Here is an 18,829-nt window from a genome sequence, read left to right on the forward strand (position 1 = left end):
TCCCTGTTTGCCAGGATTTCTGCCGCATTTTTTAATGAAATGAATAAACATTCCAAATTCTCATTTCCCATATGCTGGGCTTCTTTGCTAGAAGCACTTCCACGTGGGCAGAAGCTTCCATCAGCAAGAGTCTACTCGGAGAAACCAGCAAATGCGATTACACTTCAGTGCGCGGAATTCGGAAAACAAGTATTTTCCAGCACCCTGCGCCGGTTTTGGGCGGCCGCGGAGCTGCGTGTAACGGCTTTCTCTGGCTGGTGGCACAGGCCGAGTTCGTTAACCGTGACCAGTGGGGGACCTTAATTACTTGCTCCACTTTTTCGGGGCCGCAGGAGGTTCCAGAGGCGGAGAGCGCCGGCAGCTTCCCGGCGGCCTCTCGCCTCGCCGCTCCGGCCCCTGCGCGCGCGGCCCGGCCCCGCTCCTCGGCCTCCCCGGGGCGGGCCCTGGCGGGGGCGCCTGACGGCTGCCGCTGCTCCGACCGAGAGCCCCGGGCGGCGGACACCGACCGACCGACCGCCTGAGGGCCCAGGGCTGCGCGGCGGCCCGGCCCGGCCCGGCTGAGAGGCCTTCCCGCGCGCGGGGAGAACCAAGAGATGCCGTCGCTGAGCGATGACGTCGCACGCGGGGCGGGAGCGGCACCGGGACGGAGCCGGGCTGACAGCGCGTTCTGATTGGCTGTCTGCGGGCGGGGCGGGGCTCTCGGGGGGGCTGCTCGCCCTCCGATTGGTGGCGGCTGGCGCAGGCGCGCCGGGGTGCGTTGAGGTCAGGAGCGGGCGCGGGGACGCACGGCGCGGCGGGATTGGCCGCGCCGGCCCGCGGGGGCGGGGCCTACCCCGGAAGCGCGCAGTGCAGCATGGGCAGGCGGTGCCGGCCGCGCGTGCGCAGTGTGGCCTGCGGGGGGAAGATGGTGCTGGTCAAGGAATTGTGAGTCGGGGGCGGTGGCGGGGCCGGGGCGGCGCGGCGGGTGCTCCCGGACCGGCCCTGGGCCCGCTCCGGCCCGCGCCCCGCTGGGCCTCTCCCGCGGCTCCGCTGCGCGGGGCGCCGGCAGCGCCCGGGCCGCCGCCTCGGCCGCTCCCTTCGTGCGGGCGGGCCCTGGCGCGGGGCCTGCGGGGACCGCGGTGTCCGGCGGCGGCGGCGGGCGCGCCCTGGGACGCCGCGTCCCTCCGGGCGGCCCCGGACGCTGCCGCCGCGGGGCTGAGGGAGCGGCCGGGCGCGGGGCTGGGAGCGCTGCCGGCCCGGGCACGGAGCTGCCCTGTGCCTCTGCCGGTTCCACGCCCCGTGCTCCCGCCTTCGGCTGCTGCTTGGCACCGAGTGAACGTGCCGGCGGCTCCGCGCGCGCCCGAGCGTGTGCTTGCGGTCGCGGTGATCCCGACCGGTCGCCCCAGCCCCCAGTACGGGGGTTGCGTCCCCGCACTATGAGTTTCTCCAGCTCATTCCCTCGGGTCTAGTGTTTTACCGGGGCGGTGGCGTCCCTGCGAGGCTGACGGGCGTTGCAGGGAGTGCAGTACCTCGTGCTTCTGATCCGGGACCCCTCCTGCTTGGAAGGGAGTGCCGGTGGCAGTGGTGACAGTCCTGGAGCAGTGTCGGTGTCCTTCATTGCTCTGCAGTTACCTGTTCTGGTGGCGGGAGCTCTGTGTCCTTGGATAGATCCTTCCCTTCAGGTCTCTGCCAGCAAGCCACCAGCTGGTTTGTTCCTCCCTGCCACCCCTTTGGCTTTAAGTTACCTCGAAGTCTAGTAATACATAGCCCCCGCTGTCGTGGTAAGGGTGATGACTAGGTTCAAAATAATAGATTGTAGCAAATATGTTGAAGTTCCAAACAGGCTTCCAAGGATACGTCAAAGATTTACCTAAACCTCAGAAAGTAGGCGCAGACCGACAGGACTGAGCAGTGCAGCACGCGGGACCAAGTGTCCTGCTCTTCTTGCGTTTTAGCAAGAGTTTGCACCAATCCTGGTTGGAGAAGCTGGCTGTCTGTCTTGCATTTCCTATGAGATAATGGTGGGCTGTGTCCTTAGAAATAAGTTCTCATTGGATTTCTTTGCTACTCATCTCTTTTGAATTATTGCATTGTTTGTCTATCATCATTCTTAAGTTCAAAAAAACCTGTTCCTTATAGTTCTTTCCTTTAATTCCTCAGCTTTCCTTGTACCTGTACATCTGCTGTGTTTTCCTGAGTATACTCCTGTTTTACATATAGTTGTGTTGAAGACTAAAGTGGAAGATGCCCAAAAATCTCCTTCCAAGCCACAAATGTGTCCTCTCTAGGTATTGAGTCAGCATCTGCCGGTGCCAGGACAGGTGTCTTCTGTCTCTGTTGGTCTTGCTAGCCAGCTTTAAAAACAGTTTAAGGACTTTTTTATAAGATGAAATGAGATAAAACAGGGCTCCTCATGGGAATTTTATTTTGATTGCCATTCGGCCATTCTGTGTTTGGATGAAAACTCTGCTTTCAGCCTGACACTTGCCAGCATTTGCGGTTGATTACGTTTTTCTCAATTTCTGAAGTTTTCACAGTTTAAATCTATTCCAGTGAGGCACATAGTAGACTAAAATAGGAAAATATCCAGTAAGGTATAAAGAAGAAGTTGCATGGAAGTTGCAAGACTGAGTTTGATCCGTGGGGATGATTGTTTCTGTCTTCTCAAGGCTGCTGCATGTTCTGCCGTGCGGGGGGTGCAGAGCACTCAGGCTGTTGAAGTCATTTTCCTGGTAGTACCTGAACAAAAACGTATCAGGCTTGCTGTTCACAAAGTGTGGGCACAGCAGTAGGTAGCAAGAGTTGAATCAGCTGACTATAACTTTCTTCCTCTCTAGAACAGTGGACAGACTTAATTTATATTCATGTTTTCAGGATGATTGTGCCACATTGAATCTTAATGGCGATAAGGTTGTCAGTAAAGGAGGTAACATCTCTTAAAAGCCCTAGGAACAATGCAGGTGTTCTGTGCAACAATAATGATTTGCACTGTCTTTGTCCATTTTATCCTGTAAGGTGAAACTGAAAAATACTGTCTGTGCAGTGTACTGTCACTGTGAAAAAACAACTTCTGCATCCCCAGACCTTGCCGTTAACCGTACAGCGTATTGTATTAGCACTAAACTATTTGCCTAAAATGCTCTTGCTTCTGCCACCTAAACGGGATATGAGCTGTGGTTGCTTTTTAAATGATTCATAACTGCTGTAATTGCCAAAATTCACTTGTAGGCTCTGAGGGCCTGTGCATTTGTCCTTTTAAATTGTACAGACGGAACTGCTTACTGTGTAACATGAAAAAAACCTCACACCTCAAAGGTTAAATAAATTCAGCACAATACAAAGTTATAGCAGAGCTGGAAGCAGATTTCCTGGCTCTTCTCTGTGGCTTCTAATGTTCTTAAATCCTTTTTTTTTTTTTTTTTTCCTTTTGTGACATGTTTGTCACTGAACTTTACTTGGCTTTGTTGCATTATATCCATGCAGCCTTGCTGTCACAGAGCATTTCTAAAAAGAAAACTTGAATTAACTCATTTTGACACTTCTTTCTTGAATGTCTTTATAAGTTATCTGCAGATTAAGCCTAATTATTAATATTGTTGAACTTGCTCTTTTCCTCTTTCAGCCGAGTGGTTTTACCTTGCTCAGTGCAAGAGGTATGTCCTCATCCAACCTGCTTTTGTTTTGGGGTGATGGGTGGGAAGATGTTAGTGTCTTATTTCAATCTGACTAGCCTGGATCTGAAGGTTTCCTGTGCTGTGGCCCGCAGTCTGCCAGGGTAAGTTCCCACATGCGTAACCACCAGCCAAGCAGAGTTACCCTCTTGCAGAGCAGTGGATTTCAAAGGAGGCAGGTGCCTGCAGGCGAAGAACCTTTAGTTGTTTCTGAGCCACTCCACAGCTCACTAGCAAGAAAAGAAAGTTGTGCAATTCTGCACTGCAGCAGAATTTTCCTGCTGATCAAGGCATTGAGTGACTCCAAGGCTTTTCCTAAAGGCAAAGGTAGGAATCATCGTCCAAGGTCTGAAGCCAGCAATTTAAATGGCACTGAGATACATTTAATTGAAAGTCACGATAGGGTGCCTGAACATCCTTCTGGGGAGAGTGTTATGCTTGTGTTCTCCTACAGTTCGTGTTTTATGGGTCCTGCAAAGGCAGTGTCTAGCTGGTTAAAAGTATGAATCTGGGAGGCTCAGAGCTGGAAATCAGTAATTTCAAAATCTGTAAACTGAAAATTGTATTTCTTTTATTCAATTAAGAACAACATATATACTTTGCTTTTAGAATGAGAAAGGTGAAGAATAATATATTTGCTATGCTATACCAACGTGTTGCATTAATGTGAAACAAACTGATTAGAGATCTGATGCTTGTGAACTACAGATAAATTTTGCCAGCAGATTGTCATACTTAATATTTTTATATGGTGTATTTTACTTTCCTGGTAATTTTGCTTGTACTACTAAATTTTCACTGGAAACAGCTACATTTTTTTATTCATTGAAAGTTTTGGTTGACTTTAATATTGAAACTGTACTTCTCTTAACTTTTCAGTATCAAGTTGGGCAACTTTATTCTGTGGCAGAAGCTAGCAAAAATGAAACAGGAGGTGGTGAAGGAATTCAAGTCTTAAAAAATGAGCCTTATGAAAAGGACGGTGAAAAGGGACAATATACTCACAAAATTTATCATTTAAAGAGGTGAGAAAAACATTGGTATGTATTATGGTCACTTGATGTTGAGTGAGGAATGTTTAAAAGTGAGGGCAGCCTTCCGCTGTTTACTATTCTGGGCTACTTCCTTGTATTTTTCTGCCACACTGTAATTTGCTGAATTGTGCACAAATGCTCTGGTGAGTGGGAAAACGTGAAATACAGTGAATTTTAAATATGTGGGCTAAAGTAATGGAGAACCATGCAAAATGTCCCATCTGTGAATAGGCAAGTGCATTTCTAAGTAGGAATAATTTCAGTTCTTGGTATATAGCCAGAACAATGGGCTCGGTATCACAGGTGTTTTGTAGGGCAGCCCAGAGGACAAGAATGTTGATGCAGAAGGATAGAGAAAAGGAGAATGGTTATTGCATTATTAATGAAGAATGTTTTTCTGTGATCTGGCATTTAAGAAAGAGTTCTTATTGCCTGAATGTTCTTTAGAAACACTCTATAAGGCATCACACAAGTTCTTGTAGTGTGGTAGGGTAATGTTTTTCTGAGAGAGAATGAGTAAGGTAAATAATATTTTCGGAAGTTACATGCCTTTCAGAGTGAGTAAAACCTGGGTTATTTGGAAAACTGACCCCAGTGGGTTCTGAACCTCTAGGGGTTAACAGTCGATGTCACTCCAGAAGGCTGCAGTACCATAAATGCAGCCATATCGTTAGGATCTGTAATATGTTGTCAAGTTGTGAGGATTAGTATTCCAAATGTTTATAATTGGGGAAAAAAGATCTAAAAAGTTGAAGAACTGAATACTTTTATAGTTGGGGAGGCACATAGACAAGGTGGAAATAAACACTGGACAGCAGTGCGTTCAGAAGCACCGGAATGTCGAGTGTCTCGGCGATGTGAAGGTAAACACCAAGGCAGAGTGTCTTCAGGGCTGTGTTATGTAGGACTGTGGCACCGCAGGGTTATGGATCGTGGTTCCTTCTGGTTGGCTTTGGGCATTGGGCTTTCAGATGTGCACAGACTAGAGGGTAGAAAGAAGGGTGGGCAGTGTGACTCGTGTGGAAGAGCTGAAAGAATTGCGTTTGCTTATTCTGGGAAAAGGGAAGTCCCAGATGAGTGGGCCATGAGGTTTCTGCAATGTAAAAAAGGAATCATCAGTTAGCTTTTTTCCTTGGACCTAAAAGAAAAAAGGACAGGAAGTTATTCACCGTCCTTGGAGAAAAATTGAGAATGGAACGCTTACACAGATTGAACTCTGTCCCTTGTGCACATGTGTACATGTAGTTTGTTTAAACTCGCCTCCTTAAGGGCTCCAGTATTCTCTTAGGTAATACCAAATTTCTCTTGTATCAGATTTTGTTACTTTTTTCCCAAGTTTCTGGCAACTGTCATGGGCGGTCCGTTGGACTAGAGAGGGCAGTTGTTATCAGAGATGGTAATTCTGCTGCTTATGGAGAGCGGCAGCTCTCCTCTCGCGGTGCGGTCGAAGCAGCTGAGTGACCTTCCAGGGCGGCTGCAGGAGCCGCGTGCAGGCGTGCGCTGGTCGAGGGCAGTTCTGGAGAGCTTGGAGGTGAGATCTCCTGGGCAGTGCTCTCCCTCCACAGCTGTCCTTGCTGTTCTTGAAGAGAAAAGAAACCATAGCTTTCATCGAATCATAATGCTTCCAAAATAATTTCTAGCTCACTCTCAACTATCTTATTATTCCATTCCCCATTTTTTTCTTAACTATTTTGTGATCAGTAACGTGGTTAGGGTTCCTGCATATTTAACTGTGGATAACTTGTACATCATAACTGTTAAAAGTGCTTAGGTAGAACGTGCCTTTCGTATTAGTGTGGAAGAAATCAATGAGGAATTTCAGCTGGCAAAAATTTTTAAAATGTCAATGTTTGTTTTTCACAGTAAAGTCCCTGGTTTTGTAAGGATGTTTGCTCCAGAAGGCTCCCTGGTGTTCCACGAGAAGGCTTGGAACGCGTATCCCTACTGTAGAACAAGTAGGTCTCCCCTTGTGTGTTTTGCTGTCAGTGTTCATTTGAAGGATGGTCTTAATTGGTTTAGGAGAAAAGAGGGTGCTATCAAGTGGAAAATAAATTTCAATTTAATGTTGTGTTTGTAAAGTCTCCTCTTTTGAAAAGGAGAGCTGCTTCTGAAGAGCAACCTCAGTGGACCAGGTTACTGCTTCCTACAGAGTCGTAGTATCCAGTGTCCCTGGGGCGAGACCGAAGAGGTGATTCTCTTAAGGTCTAGAACAGAACTTGTTTGAAAAGAATTTAATTCTTCATAGTCTGTTAGAATAAGGTGACTGCTTTATTTTAATACTTTCAATTGCTTAAGTTCTAAGAGTAGGCTCTGTTTCTTTTGTGTTTCCCTTGAATAGCTTGAAGTATCCTATAACGAGCTTCTAAGGTTAAGGCTAGCAAGTCAGTCCGCTGAGCTCTGGCTTGATGCATACAAATCCTGTTAGACTAATTTTGAATGTTCCTTATACTGTGAAGCAAACATTATGTGTGAGACTTTTCAGAAACAATTGTATCTAATAATACTTTGTGTTTCCTTTTCATTTTTGTTGCATGTGTTTCCAATGACCAGTTGTGACAGTGAGTATCTGAATTACTATCACTCCTATTCGGGTTTTTTGAACCATATTTTGTCTGCTATTACTGCTGCAACTGACTCTGACTCTAGCAAGCTAACTCCAGCCTTTTATCTGTGCCTTGCCAGGGTTTCTGGCATAGATCTCCTTGTTACTTTATTTGTCTGCACATGGCTATAATTAGAAAGAGCTGTAATTTGTCAGAGAAATGCTTTCAGTTTTTTTATCTTCTTTTATGCCTTTACCATTACAGCTGCATAATGTCTGTCCTGGCAAGACATCATGCTAAAAAAGGGGCGGGGGGGGGAAGAAAAGCCAGATCAGAGGTTTCTACAGTCTTGAATGCAGGAAGAGCAATGAAACAAAATGAGTCCCTAACTGTCTGAAATCCCATTTCTGTAAAGTAAAATCCTGCCTCAGTTAAAATGGGTTAACTGAGAATCTAAATGGATCATCATAGCTGGGGGTTTGGGGTGTTTTGTTTTAAGATGCATGGGCAAGAGATCAAGACTTTATTTCCCTGTGTGTTTATGTTGGTGACCTGTTTAAGGAAGCTTATAAGTTTAATGTTAACCTGCTTTAACTGCTCACTTGCAAACTTGATTTAGATTGTCACTATATGGATGGAACATAAGGAGTGACAAATGAGTTTGTGAACTGTTTAGCTTGACTCATTGTGATACATTTGCACACTGATGTGTGCTTTCTTCTGAAATTAGGTGTTCTGTGCTAGTCTTTGAACATACAATTTAGTGGCAGCTGGACCTTTATGATCATAGTTTTGCTATACAGTAACATCTAATGTTTATTAGCTATTACCCCTGCCTCAGACTAGTCTCATTTATTAAAAATTTCAATGCATTTTAGTTGTTTTGTCTTAACTGCAGTATTAATAATATGAAAATTACTTGAACATAGAAGTAAAGTATTTCAGGGCTGAGGAAGAATGACATCTACCTGACTTGTGCACAGCATTTGACACTGCCTCACACAACATCCTTGTCTCTAATTGGAGAGCCGTGGGTCTGACGGATGGAGCACTCGGGGGATCAGGAATTGGCTGGACGGTCGCACTCAGAGAGTTGGGGTCAGCAGCTCCATGTCCAAGTGCAGAGCAGTGACGAGCGGCGTCCTCAGGGTCGGGGTTGGGACCGGCGCTGTTTAGCATCTTTGTTGGGGACACGGACAGTGGGATCGAGGCACCCTCAGCGAGTTCCCCAACGACACCGAGCTGTGTGATGTGGGGACATGCTGAAGGAAGGGATGTGCCATCCAGAGGGGCCTGGACAGGCTGGAGAGGGGGGACGTGCAAACCTCATGGAGCTCAACAAGGCCAAGGGCAAGGTCCTGCCCATGGGTCGGGGCAATCCCCAGCACAAATCCAGGCTGGGCGAGGAGTGGCTGGAGAGCAGCCCTGAGGAGAAGGACTTGGCGGGGGTTGGTGGGTGGAAAACTGCCTGTGAGCCAGCAACGGGCGCTGGCAGCCCAGAAAGCCACCCGTGTGCTGGGCTGCACCCAGAGCAGTGTGGGCAGCAGGGCGAGGGGGGGATTCTCCCCCTCTGCTCCGCTCTGGTGAGACCCCCCTGCAGTGCTGGGTCCAGCTCTGGGGGCACCAACAGCAGAAGGACACGGACCTGCTCGAGCAGGGCCAGAGGAGGCCACGAAGATGCTCGGGGGGCTGGAGCACCCCCCTGTGAGGACAGGCTGAGAGAGTTGGGGGGTTCAGCTGGAGAAGGCTCCGGGGAGACCTTAGAGTGGCCTTCCAGGACTGAAAGGGGCTACAGGAAAGGGGGGAGGGACTCTTGATCAGGGGGGTAGGGATATAACGAGGGCTATCGGTTTTAAACTGACAGAGGGGAGATTTAGATGAGATCTAAGGAAGAAATTCTTCCCCGTGATGGTGGTGAGGCCCTGGCACAGGTTGCCCAGAGAAGCTGTGGCTGCCCCCTCCCTGGCAGGGTTCAAGGCCAGGTTGGCCGGGGCTTTGGGCAACCTGGGCTAGTGGAAGGTGGCCCTGCCTGGGGCAGGGGCTTGGGACTAGGTGGTCTTTGTGGTTCCTTCCAACACCAAAAAAAAAGAGGGAAGAAAAAAAAAAAAGGATGATAAGTGACAGTATTGTTTGTATTTGTGTGCACAGAGTTAGAGTTGGGTTTCTCAAATGTGACTCATTTTACTGTGGTGCTTCCTGCTGTAGCTGATACTTGAGATTCAGATATTAGTTATCTCATTATACCTATTTCTGTGTGTAGGTAAGGGGCCTGTTTCTTTTATAATTTAAATAGAATGTATTGCTAGTTAAAGCTTAGTAGTGACTTATGTGTAAATACCATTTATCTAAACTTTGAGCAGAGAGGTGTAATCACACTCATGGTTTTTGATTTTAATTCTTACAGAATGAATATATGAAAGATGACTTCTTCATAAAAATTGAGACCTGGCATAAACCAGATTTGGGGACAACAGAGAACGTGAGTTGGGATTTGGGATACCAAGCATTAGTAATTTTTTCAACACATAGTCATCCAGATAAAGTATTTCTGTACCTGGTATGGTGGATGATTACTGCATAAAGTCAAAGCCCTACCACTGATTAATGTAAAACAAGAAAAGTATTATTCAGATCCTTTCAAGGTGGTTAAGCTGTCTCGTCTAACAAGATGCAAGAACGAGAAAAGTTTTTTGTTTATGTTGAGGTCAGTGCAGGCGCTTGATTCTCACTCAAATATTTAAATAGATTTTCAGTAAATTCTTCTTAGTTTCATGTTCTTTTACCTTAGACATGCTGGTGCTACTTAGGATGACAGGTTTGTTTGGAAACAGGTTTCACAACAGGTTTCACAGGACTATTGGAGTTTATCTGTGTACACTTCCGTAGAGTTTCATTTTGAAGCTGCTTCTGTAAATTTTTCAGGCTGGCAATACTCTCGTTTTCCTCCCTAGACAGTTGATTTGGTACACAGGTCTCTTCAGGAGACTTTTTTTTTTTATCTCTAGTGACAGACATATTTATAAACCATCCACAAAGGAATAGTTGTCAGTATATTTTCGGTGCTTGGATGAACTGTAGCACTGGATGTGCTACAGAGGAGGAGGGTATTTCTCGGCGAGCTCTGCCTGCTATAACTGTAAGTTCAGGTGTGCCAAGCAGACTGCAGGTGTGGAGCTGAGCACATCTTCAGACCCTTATGTACCGTCATACCACGCACGCTTCGTCTGGCCCGTGTTAAAGGCACCCCTGTGATTTAGGGAACCTACTACGTTTAGTCAGGCCACTGAAACCTGCCGTATTTGCACTTTGGAATTTGTGCAGCTTCTTTCTAGATCAATAAGATCACGCAGATTACTGAATGGGTAATGCTTCTAATTAGAGCTTCATTTCATTAGCACTAATGAATATGACAGAAGAATACAGCTTAATCTTTAATCCAGGTTTTCTGAATGCACAAGAGGTGAAGGCTTTGTGCTGGTTTAAAATTGGTTAGTGAGTGAATTAAACTGTAACTGTGGAGATTGTTCGCTTTTAGAAAGGCAGAGGAAGAAGGGAGAGGTTTTGAGAACTTTTGTGAAGTCCAGAAACAAATCCATGGCACGTGTACGTTCTGCATAAGGTGCAGCACTGTGTAGGGTGACAGCATGGCAATCATTCCTTTTTCTCTTTTTGCAGGTGCACAATTTAGATCCAAACACATGGAAGAATGTTGAAGTTGTCCATATTGACATTGCAGATAGAACTCAAGTAGAACCAGGAGTAAGTAAATGCTCTGCTATTGGGATGTGGATGTAGCACACAGCTGATTCCATTGATGCTTTGTGTCAATTGTGAATAAACTAAAATGGTATGGATTTTACCCAGCAGATAAATGAAAATTGTTTGGAGTAGATTCACTCATTCCAAAGTTCCACACTTAGTAAATGCATTTACAATTCAGTCTACTGAATCTGACTTCCAGTTGCACAACTAAGATGTGAAAGGCAACAGACTTTTGGTAGTTTTTACTTGTAGTTGTAGATAAAGTAATTGATTTGTTCAAGCACGCATTTACGTGCTCATCTTGGTGCATGAGACCAAGTGCAAGAATCCATCCCAGCTGTCCTGCGTGACAGAGCACAGTGTCTCCACCAAGCTACTCCTGTGCTTCTGCTGCTAATTCTTGGTTACAAATTCTTCAAAAATTCTGTCCCTCCAAACATCCTTCATTCTGGGGTTATGGCAATCTCAAGAGGATCAGTCAGGTTTTGCCACTGAAATCTAGACCTGTTTTTTTTCTATTTTTAAACTTTGTTCATCAGAGTAGTTCTCAAGACATGAACTGCTCATCTCTTCTGAAAGCTGTGGGATTACTTTTTCAGTTTCATCTTTAGTGATTGGTTTGACAAATGTAAGTGTCCTGGATACATCCCGGAGTCTGTGGTCTTTTCCCTGAGAACTTGAAACTTAACATCTTGATATAAGAAGCAAAAATTGAGAAGGATGGATTTTATTAGTAAGAGCACATGGTTACTGAGTGAATTTGTATGCAGAGCATAGGTATAAATTTGTGAGGAGTGTGTTTACCAGGATTGCGTGCAGTCTGTGTTAGCTTGCTTACACGTGATGGAAGGAGGTGGCTAGATGAAGAAGTGAGTGTGGCAAAGTTAGTGCTGGGCATGCACACTTTCAGCTTGCCTTTTCAACAGCACTTTGCACAGAAAAGACATTGGTACCCTGAATGTGATTGGATGAAGTTCTACTGAAATAAATACATGAAGGGATTTCCAGTTAAGCTTTTTCTGTTGTGTTAGATTTTGCTGACAGGAGAACACTTAATATTTGTAATGGTTCCCATTCTTTTCCCCTCTATTGTCAATGTTTTGTTAACCAGCACATAGACATATGTTTGAGTTGAAAGGGAACTTAAAGATCATCTCATTCCACCCCCCTGTCCCGGGCAGGGCCACCTTCCACTAGCCCAGGTTGCCCAAAGCCCCGGCCAACCTGGCCTTGAACCCTTCCAGGGAGGGGGCAGCCACAGCTTCTCTGGGCAACCTGTGCCAGGGCCTCACTGCACTCATCATAAAAAAAATTCTTCCTTAGATCTAATATAAATCTGCCCTCTCTCAGTTTAAAACTGTTGCCTCTTGTCCTGTCACTACAGGCCTTGGTAAAAAGTCTCTCTCCATCTTTCTTGTAAACCCCCTCTATATATTGAAAGGCTGTGTCAAGGTCTCCCCGGAGCCTTCTCTTCTCCAGCTGAACCCCCCAACTCTCTCAGCCTGTCCTCACAGGGGGGTGCTCCAGCCCCCCGAGCATCTTCGTGGCCTCCTCTGGCCCCGCTCGAGCAGGTCCGTGTCCTTCTGCTGTTGGTGCCCCCAGAGCTGGACCCAGCACTGCAGGGGGGTCTCACCAGAGCGGAGCAGAGGGGGAGAATCCCCCCCTCGCCCTGCTGCCCACACTGCTCTGGGTGCAGCCCAGCACACGGGTGGCTTTCTGGGCTGCCAGCGCACGTTGCTGGCTGATGTCCGATTTTTCAAAGTGTGTGTGATAAATCCACGTAAGAAGGTAGCCTGTGTTAATTTTAGATGCTAGTTTATGCAACTTTAGAGGGCAGCTTCATCATACTTATTTATGTGCCTGCCTTACTTTTTTTTATTGCTGTTGCTTTCTACACATCTGTATCTACTGGGGTTGTTGTCTGGTTTGTTTCATTGTAACAGCTGGACTGTTCTATGTATAATCATTAATTTTGGGATAGTAGGAAAATGGTATGCACTAATATCGACACTTACCAATTTGTGTTTACACAATAAATTTGATTGTCTCAGTTCTGTGCAAGGAGATGTTCTTTATTTAATTGTTATTTTCTGAAAATAAATACTTGGATATCCTGCATTGTGGGGAGAGAACTCCTTCGCAGGAAAGTAGAGGAAGGAGGGAAAAGGCTGTGGTGTGTGAGGGGGAAAGGTTTCTGCTTCGTAAATTTCTGTTTGTGTTGCCAACATAGGTGTATAGCCTGTGCTCTTCCTTAGCTGATGTTTAACAGATGATCTGTGGATTTACATGTGTGAAAATACATTGTTTGGAGAACCTCCCTGTAAACCAAATTAAATGTGTCTTGCGTATTTTAATGCAGCGAGGAATGGTTTTGCTGCCCCTTGTTCTTTCAGACATTCCATATGACCTTAGAGCTGAACTGGCAGGTAAATGTCTGTTGTGCATTCCCTGTTCCACCCCTGGAATTGTGGCAGACAGCTACAATGCTGTTGTCTGTCAGAGTGCTTGCGTGATCACAGTATGTGTAAACAAAGGGTTGCGCTTACTCCTGTGTGTTGAACTTAAGTATTTATCCCGTTTGCAGCGCTCTTAGTGAGCAGCACTGCCCGTGCTCCACGCCCCTTGCACTGTTAGGGTACGTGACCTGCCTTCGGTGTCGCCAGTTCCCGGGGGCTGGGCTGGCGGACAGCGGTGTGCTGAAAGGGGTTGTGTTTGTGGATCGGGACCAAGATCCGCCTGAGCCCCTATCCTGTTAGTGCTGGTAGCAGATACTCGTGGAAGGATAGGGAACTTGGGAAGTGTGTACTAGAAGCTGAGAAATGTGTATCTCTGACAGATCAATCTGTATTTAAAGGACTTCCAGAACTAGTGGTTTTATCTGGCCTGTTGCGTTTATTAGCCACTTGTATGCCCATAAGCACATCTAATCCATTTTTTAACCCATTTATACTTTTGACCTTTATGGCATCATGAACTCTGTAGAGTGTTAGATGATATGGAGAAAAAATACTTCCTTTTTGCCTGACTGATAATTTAATTCATGGCAGGGGGAGGAGAATGTTTCCTATTTATATTTTATGCGCAATTTCTTACAGATTTTGATCATGTTTTCTTATCCTTCCCCTACCTTCTCTTTACCAAGCTGAGGATCCTTATCTTTAAGCCCATCTTCATGTAGAAGCCCCTTCATGCATGGGAAGTGCTTGGAACTATTTTCAGTACCATTATCCTCTTTTTTTCTTTTTTTTTTCTTTTGTATCTCTGACCTACAGAGTATCGAAGCTATGAGTGCAGAGTGGTTTAATCCAGAGTCTTAAGTCTCTTCTGATGTTTCTACATTCTCTTTCTTAGCAGCTTCCAACACCATTTGTATTTTTAGCAAATATTTTGAACAAATTTTCAAACTCAACTCACAGTATAGCCCATCATTGTGTAGGAATACTTGGAACTAATTTTCACCATGTGATTCAAATTTTCATTTCTATTTCATCTTGCAGGAATTCAGTTTTGCAAAGTCCTGACTTCATTAAACAAAGACTGACTTTGTACTGAAACTCTTACAGAGACTTTGAGGACCGAGTTATCTGTAGGCTGCCACCCTTTCCTCTCCACTCGTTTGCCCCCTTTCCTAGGCAGTTAAGGATTAGTTAGCAGAAATTTCTGGGACCCACACTTGTAGTCTCTTCTGTTACAAAAATTTGCAGGCCTTTGTTTTCTCTTTCTTTACTGCTTATGACTCCATGAGAGACTTTCCATTTAAGCTAATATCTTTATGAAGTTTAGGTAATGGAACTTGAGGAATTTTTTTTGGAAGTTCAGCTACATCGAGGTAACAAAATTGCCCTGATCTTCATGCTTTATAGAGAAAGCTGCTAGGTTTGGAAACTATGTCCCCTATGAAGGCATTAACTGTTTTCGATGTATTCTGTCTGTCCAGAGATTTTTTTCCTACACTTTCTTCCCCTTTGTTAGCGATATTAGAGCAGTCGCTAGTTCACTCTGTCGGGTAGTTTCTGAAATCATGTGTGCTGTATGGCATTTTTTTTGTCATGACACTTGCCATTTGGGAATTACCATTCTCGGTGGCTGGGTGGGTGTTTTGGTGTGCTCACTTTTTTAGGGGAAAGGAATAGTGTTGCCAAAGGAAAGTTTTATCTGTACACTTATTTTCTCAGTCATAGTTTTGCTGGGAAAATGTACTGTCTTGGATAACGGTGTGACTGAAAGAATGGAACTACATTTATAAGATCCAGCAATTTTGATAAAAGTTTTCATATATTCAAGACTTATCCTTTTGTTCAGTCAGTGAACCTTGTCCAACCCATTGTAGTGTAGCAGTTACTTTAGTTTCAGAACTACAGTCAGCATAAATATAAAAACAGTACTTTTCTTTAAGGTACTAATGGCCTGCATATGCTAACTCATGCTCATTTAAGTATGTATAGAAATAATTTGGCTGACATCTGTGGCTTTCTTTAGATATAAATTTAACCTTGTCCTCCCTTAATCATCTCCAGCATACAATCTATGTAACTTTATGTGATTTGTATATAAAAATCACCTCCCAGGAGAGTAAGACTTTTCAAAGAGTAAGCAGAAGTGAACACTCAATTAACATCAGAAGAGGCTACATTTTTGGAAACAATTTGTAAGAAAGAAGAGTGTAGTGAAAACAAAGAAATTGAAATCAGGTTTATAGCTATTTTTGTACAGTGAAGAAAGTAAATGTCTTGTTCTAGGTCATAGTGAGTCTTTATTACTTGAGACAAAGTTCTAAAAATAGAATTTTATACAAATCAGTCAAATTAGTGCATGCCTTAAGAGAGGATTTCTGTGTGCTGTGCAGTAAGTACTATCCTTTGTTTTACTGTTTGAAGAAATATAATGGAATATAGGAAATGCTCTTGTTTCGTAGTCTGTAAGTGTTAAAAGATTCTTCAGTGAAAGAGCTGTTTTTCTGATAGGTGGATCTCTGCCATTTTGGACTTAATTTATCCTGTGATGGGAATTTTAAAAGTCCATATTATTAGTCCAGAAGCTTAGTATCATCATGTGTTTTATTGGTAACAGTTTTGGAACATCTTATCTAGGTCGTACAGTTGACTCTGTGTATTAGCAAAAGGATCAGAATACACCTCTTAATTTCTTTTAAAAAAATCAAGAATGTTTCTCTTTGAAGAAGCACGAAAAAGCCCTATTGACTTAAACCAGGTTTTTGTTGGAGTTCAGTTTTCTGCTTTGCCTTGGACATTTGTATTATCGAAAAAGGCTTGTCTGAATTACTGTGTTTGAACAGATGAACGGTTCAATCTCCATCAGTACTACTTTAGAATAAAGATGCAGAGGATTAAGGGTTTGCCCCGGTGATTGTTGGATGGCCCTGTTACTTCCTCCCAATCTTCAGCCTGCTTACAGAAATGGCCTTTCTTCATACTGGGATGTTATTTAATGGTTTAGAAAATAGAGAACTCGTATACGTTTGGAATTTCTCTTGACTCCTTCAGGAGTGCCTGTGGCTTGCTGTTTTAAGTGTGCATCTTAAACTGCACATCCCATGGAACAACCTGTGTATGTATAAATAGGACATATTTCTAGCTTACTACGTGTTTTCATCCCCTCTTTCTGTTTTCTATCCCCTAACTAAGGCTTTTTTCATACTGTCCTGGGTGCTTATAAATCTTCCTGTCTTCCAGCCTGTCTTATAAAACAGTCTCTCATGGAGACCTTTAACTCCTGGTACACAGCACCTGTCTTATGCAACTCTGTTCAGGAAGCTTTTTTTTGTGAATTTGCAGATAAGACATCAGACATAATCTTTATGTTCTTAAAATCATTCTGTCCTGTATATATGCTTTGACAGAGTGAACTATGAGCTATCAGGAGTACTGTTATTACTTTTAGTGGGTCTTATAAATGAGAATGTAAATTGTAGAGGAGCACCTGGATTCTGGGTTTGTTGTGATTATTACTTTATTGTATGTGGTTCACAGTATCTCTAAATAATTCTTTATAACAGTTTGTTGCATCCATGCATATTATATTGTGATTTTGTGCAGGAACTGCCTAGGAAAGGATATTTGTGTATTTCTTTGAAATGGTTTTTAGCTCCTCTATATTGTTATGCTGCTGCATAATGATGTTTTGCCTGTCTAACTTTCAAGAGGGCTTCAGGGTTTTTTAGCTGTGATATTTGTTCTAACAGCTGCCTGTTTTTCTTCCTAAGAAGGACTTGTTTCTGTCAGGAGTTAAGCTCTTGCTGAACAGATATTTTCCTTAAACTCTGCAAAGAACTGTTGTTTATTTGTACTTTGGCTCTAGTCCAGTCTTCTTCCTTGCATGCTGGTGAGGTTTGTGTATTGAGAAGAGTTCCTACAATGCTCTCTTGTCCATCTAAACTTTAATCTAGACAGGGCTTTTTTTCTGTCCTTAACAGGATTGGGGTTAACTGAGTCCTGAAAGTTCTTGGTTCAAAGCTTCTGTATGTGGTCTCTAGTGTAGAAAACTTTACTGTGACTCATCTATTTTCTTTGAATTTTTGTTTTCACTCCTACATTTCACTTGTAGATAACAACATTTTTTCTTCCCCAGTGTTTCTATCTGTGCTTCTGTGTGAGTCCTAAATGCAAGAGCACAGTTACCTGCGTCCCTGTGCAGTGAGAGGTAGGGTGGCAGATAACACAGTATCTGGTGGTATCGTATCCACTCAAATAATTCCACTGCGTAAAACAGGCGCATCAAGGTTGCATATGTAGGTGAGTTTAAATGCCAAAACAGCGATTGCGTGTGTGAGGAAAGTTCTTATCTTAGCAAGTTTTCTGATCATTGCATATTTGAAAAATTGCATCCTACAGTGTGTTTCTATAAACTTCTGTGATATATGCCATAACATACAGGTATGAAGTACTTACAGTACGAGTTTTGTTAGTGAATGCGATTTTTAATATTAAAGTTCGGGAGGATTTTGGATGAACAGTCTGTTACTTGGAAACAGTGATGTTTGATATTTTTGCTTTATTGTTTTTTTGGGAAGAAGGTGGCAATGTAAATGTAGAAATCACCAAGTATATTTCACTTTAATCATGTGGCAAGACCATTTATACTTCTGCATTGTATGGAATGTGGAAGCTGTCTTTCTGGTGGAGAAAGTCTTGTTTTCTGAAGCTTGCTTAGCTTTCTTCAAGCAAGGATGCTGACTTCTTAAGTTCTGGGGTTTTTAATTAATATTTTATGTAGATTTCACATTGTAGTGCTTACAAAGGAAAGTAGATCAGTTAAATTTCTGTATTTATAAGCATGCTTGGAACCATTTTATTGCAGATCTTTGTCAGTGCCTTATGGCAACTGAGCTGAGGTGTTTCATCTGTGGTGTGTGCTTAACCCTGGCTGTCTTGCTGGTGTTGAGGAGTGTATCAGTCCCCTGTAAGCTTCTCAGAGTATGTTGATGCTTCCTGTCTGCTCTAGTTGCTGGGACTACAGGACTGTAAAGAGGGTTTTGGTCTTTGAAACAGATTTTGTCCTGGGTGTTATAAGCTAGTACAAAGGTGATCTAGTTACAGGTAATGTTACCTAGTCAAAATACGTGCACATTATAATCTTATGCAGAGTGATTCATCCAGTCTTCTGTGGCCTTTTCTTACTGGCACTGATGTTTTCAGCCTGGACCACAACAGTGTGCTTTTTCCAGTAGTGATCAACACTGGATGTTAAGGAAGGTTATTTGTTATTTGAATGGAATTGGTTCCCTAGTTAATCATTCTTGCTGTCTTCTGTATCTCTTCCACTTCTAAAGTATTCTTCTAGAGAAAATGGTACCAAAAATTAATGTAATATTCAAAATACA

The 18,829-nt window shown here is 43.9% G+C and overlaps 1 protein-coding gene across 1 annotated transcript in view; it reads left to right on the plus strand.

Annotated features, from left to right (window-relative positions):
* Positions 1-868: 868 nt before the first annotated feature.
* Positions 869-18,829, plus strand: part of PITPNB (phosphatidylinositol transfer protein beta) — a 33,473-nt gene continuing 15,512 nt past the window's right edge. The window contains exons 1-7 of the mRNA XM_074843831.1: positions 869-924; positions 3,602-3,632; positions 4,530-4,675; positions 6,548-6,639; positions 7,235-7,242; positions 9,632-9,706; positions 10,903-10,986. Coding sequence (XP_074699932.1) covers positions 905-924; positions 3,602-3,632; positions 4,530-4,675; positions 6,548-6,639; positions 7,235-7,242; positions 9,632-9,706; positions 10,903-10,986 — 456 coding nt within the window. The 5' untranslated portion in view covers positions 869-904. The remainder of the gene's footprint in view (positions 925-3,601; positions 3,633-4,529; positions 4,676-6,547; positions 6,640-7,234; positions 7,243-9,631; positions 9,707-10,902; positions 10,987-18,829) is intronic.

Source organism: Strix aluco, chromosome 18 (assembly GCF_031877795.1).
Source record: "Strix aluco isolate bStrAlu1 chromosome 18, bStrAlu1.hap1, whole genome shotgun sequence".
In the NCBI taxonomy this organism is placed as follows: Eukaryota; Metazoa; Chordata; class Aves; order Strigiformes; family Strigidae; genus Strix; species Strix aluco.